Genomic DNA, 15,075 nt, shown 5'->3' on the forward strand with positions numbered 1-15,075 from the left:
GAAAGCAACATATGGCAATCAGAGCAACTACTTCTTGTTTAGTTCTTAAAAGTAGCAAGTCAAACTTGTTTTTACCTTTTGACTTCTCTCAGCCTGGACTGTAAGGATAGATTAAGCGGAGTTTTACCCTCCAGTTAACTTATTTTGCTGTTTCTCAGCACTATCACTAGTGTAAGGCTACAATACAATGTTTGGTATGCAGATACTGGTTAAGAATGTTTGAAGAAACTTTGACCTCTTGAGTATACCAAGATAACTCAGAACGTGTCAAGGTTGGTGTGTTTTTCTAATTGACAGTCTACGCCAGTGTGTATAAAATAGCCTTAGACACATCTTTCTTCCTTAGTTATGAGCAGCACTTCAATTCCCTTTTAAAATATTCAGGTTCACTACATCTGGACACGATCACATTACAGCAGTTGGAACAACATGCATGCTCTCAGACCATAGTAAATGCATGTTAAGGCAATTTAGCTGTGCTGAGACTTCTCTTTGTAAGCTAATCCGAGTTCAACCTCATGTGTAGTTAACGTTATTTTAAATTCTTTTGGGGAAGGGTATACATTTGATAGTTCAGATACAAAACATTTTGAGTGGGAAAGCAAATCTTCTTGTGCCCTCTATGCAAAGGCATAGAGCTGATTCTCTCTCTTGTAGGTACCAATTTCTCTTCGGTGAGAGACTATGACTGAAGTCCTATCGACCTGTGAGGAGTTGATAGTTTACCCATATCTTTACTGGTTTACCAGTACCCTTTCAAAGCTGAGGACAAGGAGTAAGCAACAAAGCTAAAAGCTCACTGCTCAGTTAAAGGTCACACAGCATTCCTATTTCACAATGAGAAATCCAGCTAGGTTTGTTTTCTGCAGTCAGCTGATCTAAATAACCCTCCATCCCCTGTGGCATGGAGGCCACGAAGGCAAGAGCTAGAGCATGAATGGCTTGTCAAGGTGAAAGTGGTCAGGCTACCACTGAAATGACCAATTATATGCAGAAAGCTCAGCAGCCACAAGAATTCCATTAGTGGTGCAGGGGGAAGAGTCAGTGTGTGTACGTAGCTGAACAGACTTTTCCATGCATGACTAAGACTTATTTCAGGTCCTGGGTCGGGTGCATTTCTGGATTCTTGGGATCCCACAGAAAGCCCATAGAAACCAATGTGAGAACCTAAATAAGCTGCTTCAGGCTGCAATCTACTGCTTTATTACTGAGGTGTACAGGGCAGGACTCACAAGGCTTAGGCTGTCTAACTGTACAAGAAGCTCAAAGTTGGCTTGTGGTTGATGAAGCAAAAGCGTTCAAAGTGTCACAAGTAACTTACCAGCTTACACTGAGATACAGAAGAGAAGCAGCTGTAAAACTAAGGATTAAAATGTCTATTAACTACTTGGAAAGGACTCAGGCTGAAGCCCAAATGGTTTCAGCAAGAACTGAGTCAATCGGTCCAAGGTTTAGAGGAGATATTAGAGCAGATACTTGTATCTTCTCCAGTACATGCAAAATGCACAGGATTTAACCTAAGATAGAATTTTTAAGAGGGCTGTCTAGCTGTCAGACTAATTATCCTGATTAAATAGCTATGAAAAAGTGTAATTCCTAGAATATCAAGAGGCGAGAACTGCATTTTGTTTCCATTTTTAAGATTGCAAGCTCTTCAGGGTAGTAACCATCTAAATAAATTTTGTGTAACACAGGCCTTGTTGTCAGCTCTTGCATCAGAACAACTCAGTAGCTTTCCTATCTGCCTGTCCCAAAGAGAAAGGACTGGTAAAGCAAGGATTGTCAGGAGTAGGCACATCCTTCTCAAGAGTCAGGTTTTGTTACCCCTTTCTAACAAAGAGTTCCAAGGGCACCGGAAGGTGATCTAGCAATTCTTGCTGGGGTAACCTGCAATATTACTATTCCACACTGTCTGTGACAGAGGCTACTGCTGAAGCCCCTGATCCAGTCCAGCATGTTAGCATAAACCTGCCTTCAGTGGTAGTTTAGGTTATTTGTTGTGCTCTGACCAGGGGTGGTTGAGGTACAGGCAAATGCTTTGTTTTGCCAACTCATCTAGAGGCAGTGACCTTCAGCAAAGGGGCAGGGCAGACAGCTGGGAGTGGCCATGTCAAACCAGATGGGCAAGATTCATCAGAGTTTCTCTGTCAAAGACAAATTCTTCATTTTTTGCTACCCCTGGAATTTGTCAACCTTAGACAGCTGCCTTGGAAGTCACATCATAGTCCTGGGAAGAGCCCACCGTTATGGGATATTAAAGCTGATGTAGTGAAAATTTAGTCAAGTATTTGGAGCAATTCTGGGTGCTTTGGTTACTGGCATGTGCCATTTGCATCAGGACAGTCTCCGGTAAGGGATGTGAGCATATTAAAATGAGCTCCTCTCATAAACAGATAAAGAACATAAAATGTGTAGTATCTTTAATCTACCAGGGGACCTAATAATAAGGAAAGCCAAACTCTGCTTTCAGACTAACACACAACTCTTGCAGACTAATGTGCTGCTCTCACAGACTGCACAACTTATGCATAGCCACTGCTGCTCACAACGCAGTGTATCCGTACCAGATTACCTTTACAAAGCATCCTTCAACTACATGAGCAGCACTGCCCATCATGGCAGAGTAACCATCATTGGAGTGCAACTCCCCTGCACCTTTCCAGCAATACCACAGAAACATTTTTGGCAGCTTCATGATCTTTCATTTCATTGCCTGAGCCATGTGGTACTAGGACTGAGATCCCATTACAAGAGGCTGACAATTTGTAAAGGGTTATCAGGCATTCCCAGGGGAGACTTTAACCACAGGCCTCTGTAAATACATTTTATTATGCTTTGGAAATTCTCATTAGACACATGGTCAAGATGTAGACAGTTTTCTTAGTGCAAAGTGCTTTGCTGCCTGTTGAACCAATGTGTGAGCTGTTAGCAAAAGCAGGGAGTTATTTACCAGTCAGCCAGTACCACCTTAAACACACATCTTTACTACTACCCACATTGCCTTATTATCTGTATTTGAAGATTCATATCCATCTCCTCGCATCAAGTCCTTATCTATCCCATGCATGCACTGCAAACCCAGCACTCCTCTAGCTGTTTTCCTGAGGACAAAAAGTTACACACACTCCAAGCCTCTCTCAGATTACAGCATGTCCTTCAACTGTCCAAGACATCACTCGTTTTGGCTGCAAATCCACTTTGACTCTTCCCATTTGGCCAACTCCCTCTCTTCTCCAGTTCTCCACCTCCTTTCCTGCCCATGAGGAGTGTGATCACTTCTGCTTGCAAGGAAGACGATAGCGGGAGGTGTGGTGGTCCTTCAGGTCAAACTCATCATGGCCTTCTCTGAGAAGCAAACACAAACTACAGTGAGGAGAAAATATCCAGGCATGGCACCCATTCTGAGACACTGCACAAGATATATCCCAGCACCCCTTACTAGAAACCTATCCCAAGGGCTAGCTGAGAGGACCTTGCTGGCAGCCACATGTACCGACCACTTGAGATATTTGCGTGTAATAGAAATCTGAGGTGCTTTGTGCAGAGCCAGAAAGCTCTGCTCATCCTTAACTACCAGAATGGGGAAATGGCAGGCCTCTCCGTCCCCTTCCCTTTTAAAGCGATTCACATAACCAATTGTTCATTTTTAGCAATATGGCTGTGATTCCCAGGTGTACTAGCAACTCCCACAACAACACTGAAATGAGAGTCTGCTCCATAAACTCTGAAAAATGACTGCTGTGGCTAAATTGCAGTATATTGGTAGTTGTCTTAACCATGCTTAGAAGCAGGCAGGGTTGAGTAAGACACCAGCTCTCATTTGCAGCATGCAAATGATGCACTCAACTCTCCTGCCAGTCTGCTGATTCTGCTTTTACTGATGCTTTCTGTCTGAGCTGTTCTTTTCTTGTTTTTCTTTAAACATCTGCTGTTGCCGATCACGTTTCCTCACACTTTAATACGTTCTCCCCCACTCCATTCCCATCTCTCTGCAAAACCCTCTGCAGGAAATGACAGAACACATATAAGAGCATCTTTTCCTCTCTCAACTAGATCCTTACCATCCTGCTGTCTAAATGTCTACCAGCTCTAACGTAACAACCCAATCAACTCCAATGCTTTTGAGGCATGACAAAGAGAAGCCACACAAGCTGTGATGAACAGCTTTTTATCCAAGGGAATTACCATCCAAAACTAGAAACATACAACTTTTTGTCAGAAATCAAGTTACAGGTGTTTAAGAACTAAGACTGTAGCTACTGCAAGATGTGACTGAGGGGGTAAGGTTCTCCCAGACACATTTCAGCAACCAGATATTTTTATATGATTTAAGACTTCAGGGTCTCAACCTAAGAAAAGCCTCAGGAATTTATACTATCTGACCTCACCTCCTGTGAGAATCCAGCCTGGATCATTTATCACGTTTCATGAACAAGCCACAGAATTGCTGAACAATGTTCTCACTTATCCTGTCCCATGCAATGCAGCATATCAGCCACTTCAGAGGACACTCAGACAATGTGCCCAAACATACACTGGAACAGCACAGAAGGAACATTTCTGCCCAGAGTCAGTTTAATCCCTAAAGCCAGGGGTAACAACTAATCTCATAAACTATTTCCTTTAAGGACTAGCATTCAGTTCATTGTTGGGTTCCTCATATCTCCCTTCCTGCTGTCTGTTGTTCTGCCCAAAAGGAAGAACACATACAAGTGGTCAAGCTTCCCTGTGACCCGCCTCTCAGACCAACAAGAGTTGTGGGAATTACCGAAAGCAGCGCTGGCAGTAGAGGTCCCCATCACAGCCATGGCAGCGCAAAGTGGCATCTTCATTGCAGATACAGCACCAGGGTAACTCCTTCTCATCACTATCATCTGAGTTGGCAAGAGCCATGGTGGCTGAAGTCTGGCTCTACCTCAGGAATAAAACAGAGATGCAGAATTCAAACCACAAGAGAGACATACAGGACTTCCATTATAATACGTGGTGGCCACAGTGACATGTACGGTCCAAGACTGTTCATTCTCTGCTGATCCTCAGGTCTGTGAGATGAACTGGCCTGGAGCCCAAGGTTAAGCTGCATACGTATGTGTCTAGGTTGTTAAATAAAAAACAAAGGCACTCACTCGCATTTGCTCATGAATCTATATTGCCCGGATGGTAAACAGCTATTCATCCTCATTCAGTGTCTACAACAATGTAAACCAACATTGTCTGTCCTGTGTTAAATGCTGGAGCCCAGATCATCTGGCACTCACTGCAGCAATACCCAGCGACAGGGAATACCTGCTGCAAAGACAAGCGATCAAGCAGTTTTGCTGAAAAGGTCTGTGTGTGAAAGGAAAGCAGCAGTGAAGGAGGAGTGTATCATTTTCTCCATGTTACAGAAACAAAACTGAGGCACAAAGGAAATGATTTGCCAAAGGCCCCTATGACTGATCTGTACCTGAGGTTGGGCTGAAAACGTCTTCCAAAATGATGATCTAAAATCTATCCATAAAGTCTTCCTTATCTCCTTCTGCTTTACAGAGAGCCTTTACCAAAATGAACAGTCATATGCACACTGGGACACAGTGCCGAAACACTGGCAAAGGCAGCTTCCTAACACAACAGAAAAAAGACGGCACTAGAATTTACATCAGTGATTCCAAAAGTGCAAGGTGGCATATCTATGAGATGGATGTTTTCAGTAACACAATTAAATAATTTCTTCCACCAGGGACAGGCCTGTCAGCTGTCTGTGAATCACAGGTCCATTTAATTCTCGTGATACACATTAGAGAAGGTGTATGCATCTCCATAATAGGCTGGAATCCATTCTAAGCATATGATATCTTGTTACTAATTCCTTCCTTTGATGTTATAAGAGAACACAGGCACTTGATTACTATCTAGAAATTCTATTCTGCACCTGCCAAAAGCACTGGCAAACCTCCCACTCACCCTGGATCAGGCTCTATGGTACTAGACCATGACTTCTTTGGTTTAATTATACTGGTGAGTTAAAAATCCCTTCTCTAATATCCACCTCACCAGACCTATGCTGATCAACTTCTCTGGCCTTAGAAAACACCATCCCATCCAGCAGAAAGCCAGCCTGAAAGGAATTGGATTCCAGAGAGCAAATCCTTTTAAAAGTACAAGATGATTCACATCTGTGCTCAGGGCTGGTCGGCCTTGCAGAAGCAGCCAAGATGTTTGCCTTCTCAGCTTGTCTGCCCTGGGGAAGCTGGCTGATTGTTTTTTCTCCTGCACCCAGGCTAGGGATGCAGCAGACATTTCCTGCAGAGCTGTACTCTCCTGGGACCCTGGAACACATCACTTCAAGAGAGCCTTGCCAGTTCACTAACCTTTTGCTTTGCTTTCTTAGGTAGGTTCTGTTGCAAGGGTCCTGGTTGGCTGTTCTGATCTGGAGGAATATTAAAGCCACTTGCTTCATCCAGGGCTGCTTCCTCTGTGAGCTGGTAACAAGGGAAAGCAAGAAGCTTGTTGTTTCAAACACCTTTGGGAGCCTCTTTCTAGGCTCTAAATCTCCTTCCCTTCTCCATGCCCCCATGCAGTAACCAGGGATGAGAAGTCCAAATATGCTTATGTGGTATTCTCCTGACAGACATGAGCTCACTGTCTACACTCCAAACATGGTGCATGCACTGTGAACAGTCAGCCTGGCAGCAGGAAGCCTCACCTAACACATTCTGCCTTGCAGTGCAGCTGTCAGCAGACCTTTAACATCATACTAATCACACTTGGGTGGTCTGCCACGAGCCAAGCGCACAAGCAGGGCAAGCTCATATCTGCCTGCAAAACAACCCACAGACATTTCAGAGTGAAATCTAGGCATGAGCTGTGCTGAAAAAAAAAAAGAGAAAAAAAAAAAGAAAAAAAATGTGTCTCATCATCCATGTTCCAGCTCGGTGGGGAAAGAGATGGAACAAGTAGCAAGGAAGCACCAGCAGGTTTGGGACAGGGTTGGAGAGCAGAGACAGACCAGAAGAGACACTAAGCATGAATGAGGAAGTGAATATGAAAAACTAGTAAAGTCTTGTATCTCCTGTGGCTGAATGGACCCACAGTAGTTAGCACTGGAAAAGCACTGAGGGGAAGAGATGAGACTCTGCCCAGGGACAGAGGCACAGCCTTTGCATGCTCATCAGATTAAAAAAAAAAAAAAAAGGGGGGGGGGGAATGATTGACAGGAAGGTAAACAAGGCCACAGTGGCCACTTCTGACCTGTTTTAGCACTCTCTGAATGGCTTCCTCCTCATCCATTTCGTCATCGCTGTCAGGGAGCTTATAATTTTCCAAAGTAACTGCAGAAGTAACAGGCAGAGGCAATTGTGACTCACACCCACCTCACACCTTGTGCCCATTTGTGTTCTAGAGACCATCCTCTGTGGGGTGAGCTCCACAGAGACTGGCACTCTGGCTCTGGTATAGACAGACAGCTCCTTTCCAGACTTTTCAAAAGGGGCATTACTGTTTGCTTGTTTCTAGTGTCAGAAGGAAGAAGGAAAAGAAGAAGAGCTTTGTTTTTAAAAAGCCATATTAACCTCACCAAAGCATACCAGAATTATCTGAAAGAAAGGTGTAAGACAAAGAAGTCTGCCCTTACAGCTCCAGCCTTGAGCCTCAAATAAGAGCTTTTGTACTGATTTCGTGATGGACCAAACCATACAACTTTACACACACAACGAAATCCCAGTCTGCTTCCTGCAGAACACAGAGGAATTAAATGGACCAAGACTCTCAAAAGAGAAGAAAAATTGCTCTGTCACAGGAACTGTTTCCTCTCTTGGCACTGTATTCTCCTCTACTACCCACCTTTCTCTGGGTCCTGGCCTCTGAGTGCTGCCAATCTCTTGGCAACTTGTAGGATCTTCTCCTGCCTAGTATTCTCTTCCCGCAGCTCGGAAGCAGCCTCTGCCAGAAGTTTATTCTTCTCTTCCTCTAGCTGTTTTGGGTCCAGATTTGCAGGGCAAATCTCACCTTCGCTTTCTCGATTGAGGTCATTCAAGGTTTGGCCACTAGCAGCTGCGAACAGACACACGGAACATTCTGATGACTCGGTAGCAGCCTTCCCTGGGCACAGACAGCACCACTGAAGCAATGGCATGGGAGCGCCTTGTTGCCCTCAATTAATTGGGTTAATAATGGGAGAAGGCATGCCACAGCTGAATCCACACTGTACTTGGAGAGAAGCAGGTGAGCTCGGTTGCACTGTACCATGAGATTGCAGGGAAAACACCTCAGCTAGGAAGACAATGGTATCCCAGATACCATTGTATGACTTCTTTTTTTAACAGAGCACAGAAGTGCTAGAAGTAGCAACAGCTCCTCCCTAGGGAAGGGTCACCTTACAGAAATAGAGAGGAGCAATCTGAGTAATATAATCCTGAAAAGAAGAAACCACTTCCCAGGCACAGACAACGAGACCCAGTGTGCAGCTGGGTGGCTGTGCTTGGTCAGTTTGGAGGTCATAAAGGGGATACAAGGACAAAATGGACACCTAACTCACTTATAAGCTAGATAGGGAAACATGTGCTCCTTTCCCACTGCAACACACACATTAGTAGATAGAAACAGATCACTAGAAGCCAAAATAGATACCTTGAGGCTGGACTCCTGGACTGTAACGCTCATCAATGTCAACTTCTTCAGCCAGCTGAGTTAACAGGTCATCTGTCTGCTGGGCGAGGCTTCTGGTATCAGGGGGGTGGTGCACCTAAGAAACAAGAGGGAGGGCATAGGAGAAGGCAAATGAGAAGAAAGGGACATACACAGTCAAAGGAAAAAATGGGTAACAAATAGCATCCTAGCTAGGACCAAGATAAAAAGATGCCTCCACTGATCTTGGGAGTCTCAGCTCTGGTATGTGGTGTGAGGCTTCATTCTCAGAGGTGTTGAATGGCCATGACTAACTGCAGTTACACAAATAAGAGGCACTGAATGCGCAGGAGTAGATGCTGCCAAGTCCCAACCCCAGCTCTGCCACTACCTCCAGTGTAAATAAAGTGCCATTCTCAGCAGTGCCAGCCAGAAGCCTCCACTGCAACATATGAGAAGAGCTGGGTGTGCAGCACTGCTGAAAAAGGAGAGCAAGGAAAGAACTCAGGGACAAAAATCATTCACACAGGCTTGAAGGCACAGATCCAATCTCTTCCTCTATAATCTCAGGCTAGCCACTTAACCTCTGTGCTTCCATCTCTGGATAATTAACAGGACTTTGCCCAGCAGGGCTGCAGTAACAACTGTAGGATACAACTAGAAGGCAGGGCTGATAAGCCCCAAACATAGATGAACAGGTTTGAGGAAAGAGGGGGGGGGGGGGGGGAAAGAAAAGAAAAGATCAGGCCACTTAGGAATACAAATTGGTTGAGGAGAATAAACTTAGCATCAACTATTAAAAACAAACACGTCAGCTATATTTGACTTCAACATAAACCAACAGTTTGCATTTATATTGAAGCAGCATACTGCTGCTTATTTGCTTCTGGAGGACAATCACACAAACAGGAAGCAGAGAAATTTCTGAAGGGACCACGTGAACACAAAAAAGGTGAAGGAGGAGGAAAGGCTGACACACTTCAGAAATCGCTGGGGACACCACAGCTGCTGTGTCAGCTCAGATTACATTGCCAGCCAAAGGGCTGAGGGAGCTTACTGGTCTGGGAGCCTGGGAAGGAGGGCCTCTCCCTTGCAGGACAGCCAAACGGTCCTCCATTTCCTGCGTGGATGGAACAGGTCCCCGGCAGTCTTCCTTTAGTGCAGCCAGCCTAGCTTCAATCTCAGCCTGAGAAGGGATGGACTCTGCAATTCAGACCAACACAGGGAAAGGAGTTACTCTGTTATTGCAAACAAATGACTTAAAGTTTTTTCTTAAAACTGTATTTCTCTTTCCAGAATCACAGCCTGGACACCTTCCTCAGCCCCTGATCTGATTGAGGTTTATGCTGCGGAGACTAGGAGACTACTCTAATGCTAACTGCTACCCTGTTTTTTCCTGAGTCATTGCCTCCTCCACCATTTATCTCCCAGCCATGAGTGCTGGGATAACCCCATTTGATGATCAGCTTACTAGGGATAGGCAGTGAAATACATGTGTCACTTAGGCAGTACAGTCCACTGCTCTCACATTCCTTAGTGCATCCTAGCCATACTGGACTGGAAAAAGCCTGCTGCAGCACAGTCCTGTTCCCTACACAATCAGGTAACCACTTTGCAGAGTGTCTTTCCCTTTTGAGATCAAGTGTCATTTTTTAAATAGCTTGTTCTACCACAGGCACCACAAAGGTGTCCCAGAACATGCAGAGAGCTGTGGACTGGGATCAAAGTCCCTTTTTTCTCTTCTCTGTGAGGTAAAAACAATCAGAGAACAGCCCCACAGAGACCGGTACTGGTACAGCCCAGCAAAATAACCCACAGGAAATATTCTGCAAAATGGTTTGGCCAAAGCTCCCCATTTCATTCAGCTCCTACTGTGCTCGACATGGGCTTTTTTACCCAAAACAATGGAAAATCCGAAGGTGATTTCACAGGTGAAATACTGCCCCAAAACTGAGAGGCAATTTCAAGAGAAACCCCAAGGAAAACAAAGAAATCAGAAAGTTAATCTAAAACCACTGCAGAATCTCACCACTGTGTTAGCAGGACATAGCTATTCTGACCAGTTTATTCCTCTGATTGTCTGAAGAGACAGGCTCTGAAAGACCACCACTTCCCTCTTCCCTCTAGTTCCATGTTTCCCAGTTAGCAGTGTTCCCACATTGGGAATCTCCAGAGTCCTCTGAAACTCACTGGGTTTCCTTTCCTCCCTGAGCCTCGCCAGTCTCTCTGCAATAGCTCCATCCTCTTTCGAGAGTCCCTGGTATCTGGAGCCTGCTTGCACTGGTTTCGCAGCTGCCTTCTGCTGCCCTTTCGGCTGGCTTTGCTTAGCCTCCAAAGCTGCTACACGCCTGTGACAAGGATGGAAAAAAACATGACATAGCTGAGAACAGAGGTTTAAATTATGAGACATGAAGACAGTCTCTGTGAACCTTGCACACTATTTGAACAAAGGCAGCATGGGACAGAACAGAGACCACTCATTCCTGTACCGGGTTCTGCTGAGCAGGATGAGGTACTCCCAAGGAGTAAAGAAAACCATAGCTCATGACAACAGCACACATGGCACCATTTCTGAGGAGAAAGATAATATTTCAGCACCAGGCTCCTGTTTCCAAGCCAGCCATGGTCAGTCACAGCTGAACATAACCAGCTGGCTGTTCAGCAGTCTACTCAAAAGTAAAAACAAAAAATGAAAACAAAAGAAAACAACCCCTTCCACACATCAAACCAAACCAACCCTCAAACAACAAAACAGAAACTCCAACCTTAATCTAGTTCTGAACAAGCAAATACCCACGTTGCAAAACCCACTTTTGATGGCCCCTATGAGGGGAAGAGGAGAGAGGGCCTGAAAGGTTACCCTGTGGCAGAAGCCAATGGGTTTTCCGGCAAGTGCAACTCACTTTTTGTAGTTCTCCGGTGGTGACCATTTTGCTGAACTGCTTTGAGATCCCTCTCTGGAAGGCAAAAATAATGCTCTCTCTGAACTCAAGGTCCTGGTAGTGCTTCAGTCATCTATTCTTTCAAACCAAGAGGAATTAGAATACATGTTTATCAGCCTCTTGGTGTAGTCCTTTCATAACCTCATTAATATAGAGTGATCAGCTTAGAAAAGGTATTAGATATAGCTGCCTAGGACAGCATGGGACTCATTTCTGGTACTTTTTTTCTATTGTTTAACATCTGGACAAAATTTATTTGATTTAATATAGTCAGCATTCTAAAAGAAAAGAGGGTGAAACACCCTTGCCTCCCACAGCCTGCATCTCCCAGTTCAGACAGCAGATAGAGAGTAGTTAGCTAAGACTCCCAGTGTATTTAGCTCCAATACAGCAGAACACTCTGAAAGGAGTTATGCCATGCAACAAACACGGAATTATATAATGCACAACCCTAACTCTAAATGAAATGCTATAAACATGGTTATATAACCACCAGTATCATAATGACATCTTCTAGCACACTTGAACACTGCACACCACAAGCACATCTTGTGTAACTCTATGTTCTGACTCGCTGTGTTTAGGTTAAGCAGCTAAACTACACCAGTTGGAGTAGCTGGTTAGCATACTCTATTCATTCCTAGAAGTTACAGCAACAAACACGTCTACACTGTGCTAGGGGCTGTATAATTACAAATGAAGGCAGTGTTTTTGCTGGACTCCTTTCCTATTCAATGTTTTCAGTTCCAAAAGCGGTTTTGCATGGAAAACATCCGTACAGGCAGCTTACAGAAGAAAAAATTATCCCCTTACTGGACAGCTGATAGATAAACCACATATGTTGCAGTTCTGTAACTCTATAGTATTGATATTAAACAATGAGAAAAATCAAAAGAAACATGAGGAAAGGCTGACTTCTTTTCTGAATATTTTTGGAGTTGTAAAGAGAAATCTGAAATTTTCCAAATGGAAAGATTGTATTTTCACCATCAATAACCTCATGCTACTTCAAAAGCACTGGCTCTTGAAAATAAAGACCTCTGATACCATGAGGTTCTTCGTCTTTAGACAACTGCAGAGCCAGAACATTCCCCACTTGCTGGTGAAAATTCCTTGCTATATGAGAAAAGTGGGGAAGAGAGGTAAGACAAATGCAAGAGAAGGGACGGAACACAGAAGAATTGGTAAAGAGAGGGGATCTGGTATAAACTTGTGTTGTGTATGTGTACAATGCAAACTGCTACTGAATTACATTTTTTTGTTTTCAACAGCCTACGTACAGGTTATGTTTGTGAAAATATTTTTTTTTCCTTTTAAAAGAAAATCAATTCTACACTAAAAAATCTAGGCCTTTAGACTACACATAGCAGATACCTCTCAATAACGAGGAACTGTGTCACTGTTTGCCTACAGAGGTAACGCTCTGAACATCTTGTTGCCAGACTGTTCAATTACTACACAACTGAAAAGACTGCTAGGGTTCTCAAAAGGGTGTACCTTTCTAGACACAAACACTGGGGGGGTTCACCTGGTCCCATGTGGCAAGGATATCCACAGGCATCCAGGGTCCATCCATGAAGATTTAAACCTGGCTCTTTCAGACTACACTGTCACCATGGAGAACAACCTCACAAACACTAACTTACATGTTCTGACTGAATAGCCCACAAACAGCAGCTCAGTAAGGGCCTAGTTTGAAACTCCAGGGTACAGGCAGTGTGTGCACACAAGTGCAGATCTGACTCTCACAGAGAAATCTGCCTTGCAACACTGGAATCCAAAATGAAGAACCAAAGCAGGACACTGTCTTTGGGCGAAGAAAGACTCCCATCTTACCCAGTTAGCTTTCCATGACATTGCTTGCACACCTTCTGCTGACTGTTTCCACAGCGGGGAACAACAGCACTGAAGCTAAGGCAGCCAGAGCAGAATGCCCGTCCGCAGTTCTTACACCCGCACTGAGGAGACACAAGAGACAGGCAGGACAGGCTTCATCACCTAGCCACCATACATGCCACATTTCTCTGAATGACCATATTCAGGAACATTTGCCTTGCCAAGGAGCACCACAGATAAAGCTGGGGGTAAACTGATTTTGAGGAGAGCTGTATCGTTAGCTGCTGCTGCAGATACAAATTCTCTCAGTCATCAGCCACCAGAGTGTAACTCCTGTTGGAATCAAAGACGCCAGATCATCCCACTGTATAACAAAGTTGGCAGGAGATTCTTCCCTCTGTGACAACCAACGAATATTGGATTAGATGGATGACAAACCCTTTTTTTTTTTTTTTAAACAGTGATCTTTATAAAGATATAGTGGCGTTTGGGAGCCATAAGGGCTCAATAAACAAATAAGGAAAGCGGGGCTCCACCGCCCCCCCGGAAGCGTGCCTGGCCGCAGGCAAGCTCTGCCGCGGGAGGCAGCTTTCCCAGGCCTGACCTAACGCCCTCACAGTGCCGGGGGGCCGCTCATCCGAGAGTCCAGCGAACACAGGCCGATCCCGAGCCCGCTGAGCTGGACTTGCCTCTTTCTTGAAGACCGTGAATTTGGACGCGCAGCCATAGCACCTGTTATCCATGGCGCTGCGGGGCACCCGCCGCCCGGCGCCGCCCTGCGCCCCCGCTATACCGAGCTCCACAGATTGTTTTCCCCCTCTGCGGTCCCTGTTGAACTTTCACAGACACACATCGCCACAATGGGCCGTCACCATCGACAACTACGAGACCGAAACATCGCTCCCCCGCTTCTCCCAAACCGGCGGTGCCACCGTACGGCAGCACGCCCACGGCCGCACCCGCGCGGCCCGACGGGAGCTGTAGTCCTTCGGCCGCCCCTCCCGCCGCAACAGCAGGGCGCTGCCCCAACAGCAAACTACATTGCCCAGGGCGCCGCGTCGGGCCTGCTGGGAGCCGCCAGCTGCAGCCCAAGCCCCGATGGCTTCCGGTCCGGCGGCGGGCCTCGCGGTGCATTGTGGTGCTTGTAGTCTGGGGGCGGCCACTTCTCGCCCTGGGCGGCTGCTTCCCGGGAAGACTCCATTTCCCGGCAGGCAGCGCGCGGGCGGCGGCGGGGCGGGAAGCTGGTCAGCGCGGAGATGGCGGCGCAGGGGGCGCGGTGCGGCTGCCCTGTGCGCCCTGCGGGGGAAGGGGGCCACGGGCGGGCTCCCCGGACCCGGAGGCGCCTCTCTGCGGCATCCCCTTGCGCCTGGGCGTGGGCACGGGGCCGCCCTGCCGCTGCCCCCTCTCCAGGCCCGCGTGAGGCCACCCTGTCAGTGGCAGGACAAATTGCCTCATCAGGCCCCTGGTCGCTGTTGTCCCCGCCGTGCCGGGCTGGCAGCTCGGGAGGGCTCGGCCTGCGACTGCTCCCGGAGCGCTTCGCAGGCCGCCGCTGGCTCTCCGTGCTTTCTCTGCACTCAATGCCTCTAGCTCTCCGTGTCTGATCACTACTGTTCATGCAATAAGAAAAGTGGCTGTCGCTTTTGAAATGGGATCGGCAGGCTGGGGTATGGAGTGACCCTTAACAGTGCTTTCT

At 46.2% G+C, this 15,075-nt stretch overlaps 2 protein-coding genes across 3 annotated transcripts in view; one reads left to right on the top strand and one right to left on the bottom strand.

Moving 5' to 3' along the window:
- The window catches only part of PPP1R14D (protein phosphatase 1 regulatory inhibitor subunit 14D), a 32,743-nt gene extending 20,299 nt beyond the window's left edge, over window positions 1-12,444 (top strand). Inside the window, exon 4 of the mRNA XM_064512629.1 lies at window positions 9,901-12,444. Within this exon, the coding sequence (XP_064368699.1) occupies window positions 9,901-9,933 (33 nt within the window). The 3' untranslated portion in view covers window positions 9,934-12,444. The remainder of the gene's footprint in view (window positions 1-9,900) is intronic.
- On the bottom strand, window positions 2,811-14,371 carry ZFYVE19 (zinc finger FYVE-type containing 19). 2 transcript variants are annotated; one of them, XM_026107501.2, is made up of 11 exons: window positions 14,072-14,371; window positions 13,383-13,504; window positions 11,508-11,561; window positions 10,795-10,952; window positions 9,662-9,807; window positions 8,608-8,722; window positions 7,822-8,031; window positions 7,231-7,310; window positions 6,351-6,461; window positions 4,769-4,911; window positions 2,811-3,345 (listed from the first exon to the last, which is right to left on the bottom strand). In XM_026107501.2, exons 1-11 carry the CDS (start codon window positions 14,123-14,125, stop codon window positions 3,273-3,275), a joined length of 1,266 nt encoding a protein of 421 aa, XP_025963286.1. In that variant the 5' UTR covers window positions 14,126-14,371; the 3' UTR covers window positions 2,811-3,272. The 2 variants fall into 2 exon arrangements, with proteins under 2 accessions (XP_025963286.1, XP_025963287.1); XM_026107502.2 differs by lacking the exon at window positions 11,508-11,561.
- Between the last annotated feature and the right edge of the window lie 704 nt (window positions 14,372-15,075).

This window comes from Dromaius novaehollandiae, chromosome 5, assembly GCF_036370855.1.
Source record: "Dromaius novaehollandiae isolate bDroNov1 chromosome 5, bDroNov1.hap1, whole genome shotgun sequence".
NCBI classification, from domain to species: Eukaryota; Metazoa; Chordata; class Aves; order Casuariiformes; family Dromaiidae; genus Dromaius; species Dromaius novaehollandiae.

Excerpts from the sequence above, each read along its gene's own strand:
- ZFYVE19 (XM_026107501.2), bottom strand. The coding sequence starts at position 14,125 with ATGGATAACAGGTGCTATGGCTGCGCGTCCAAATTCACGGTCTTCAAG. Across the intron at positions 13,505-14,071 it reads TCACGGTCTTCAAGAAAGAG|TGCGGGTGTAAGAACTGCGG; the intron begins GCAAGTCCAGCT and ends GTGTCTCCTCAG. Across the intron at positions 6,462-7,230 it reads TTCAGAGAGTGCTAAAACAG|CTCACAGAGGAAGCAGCCCT; the intron begins GTCAGAAGTGGC and ends CCTTGTTACCAG.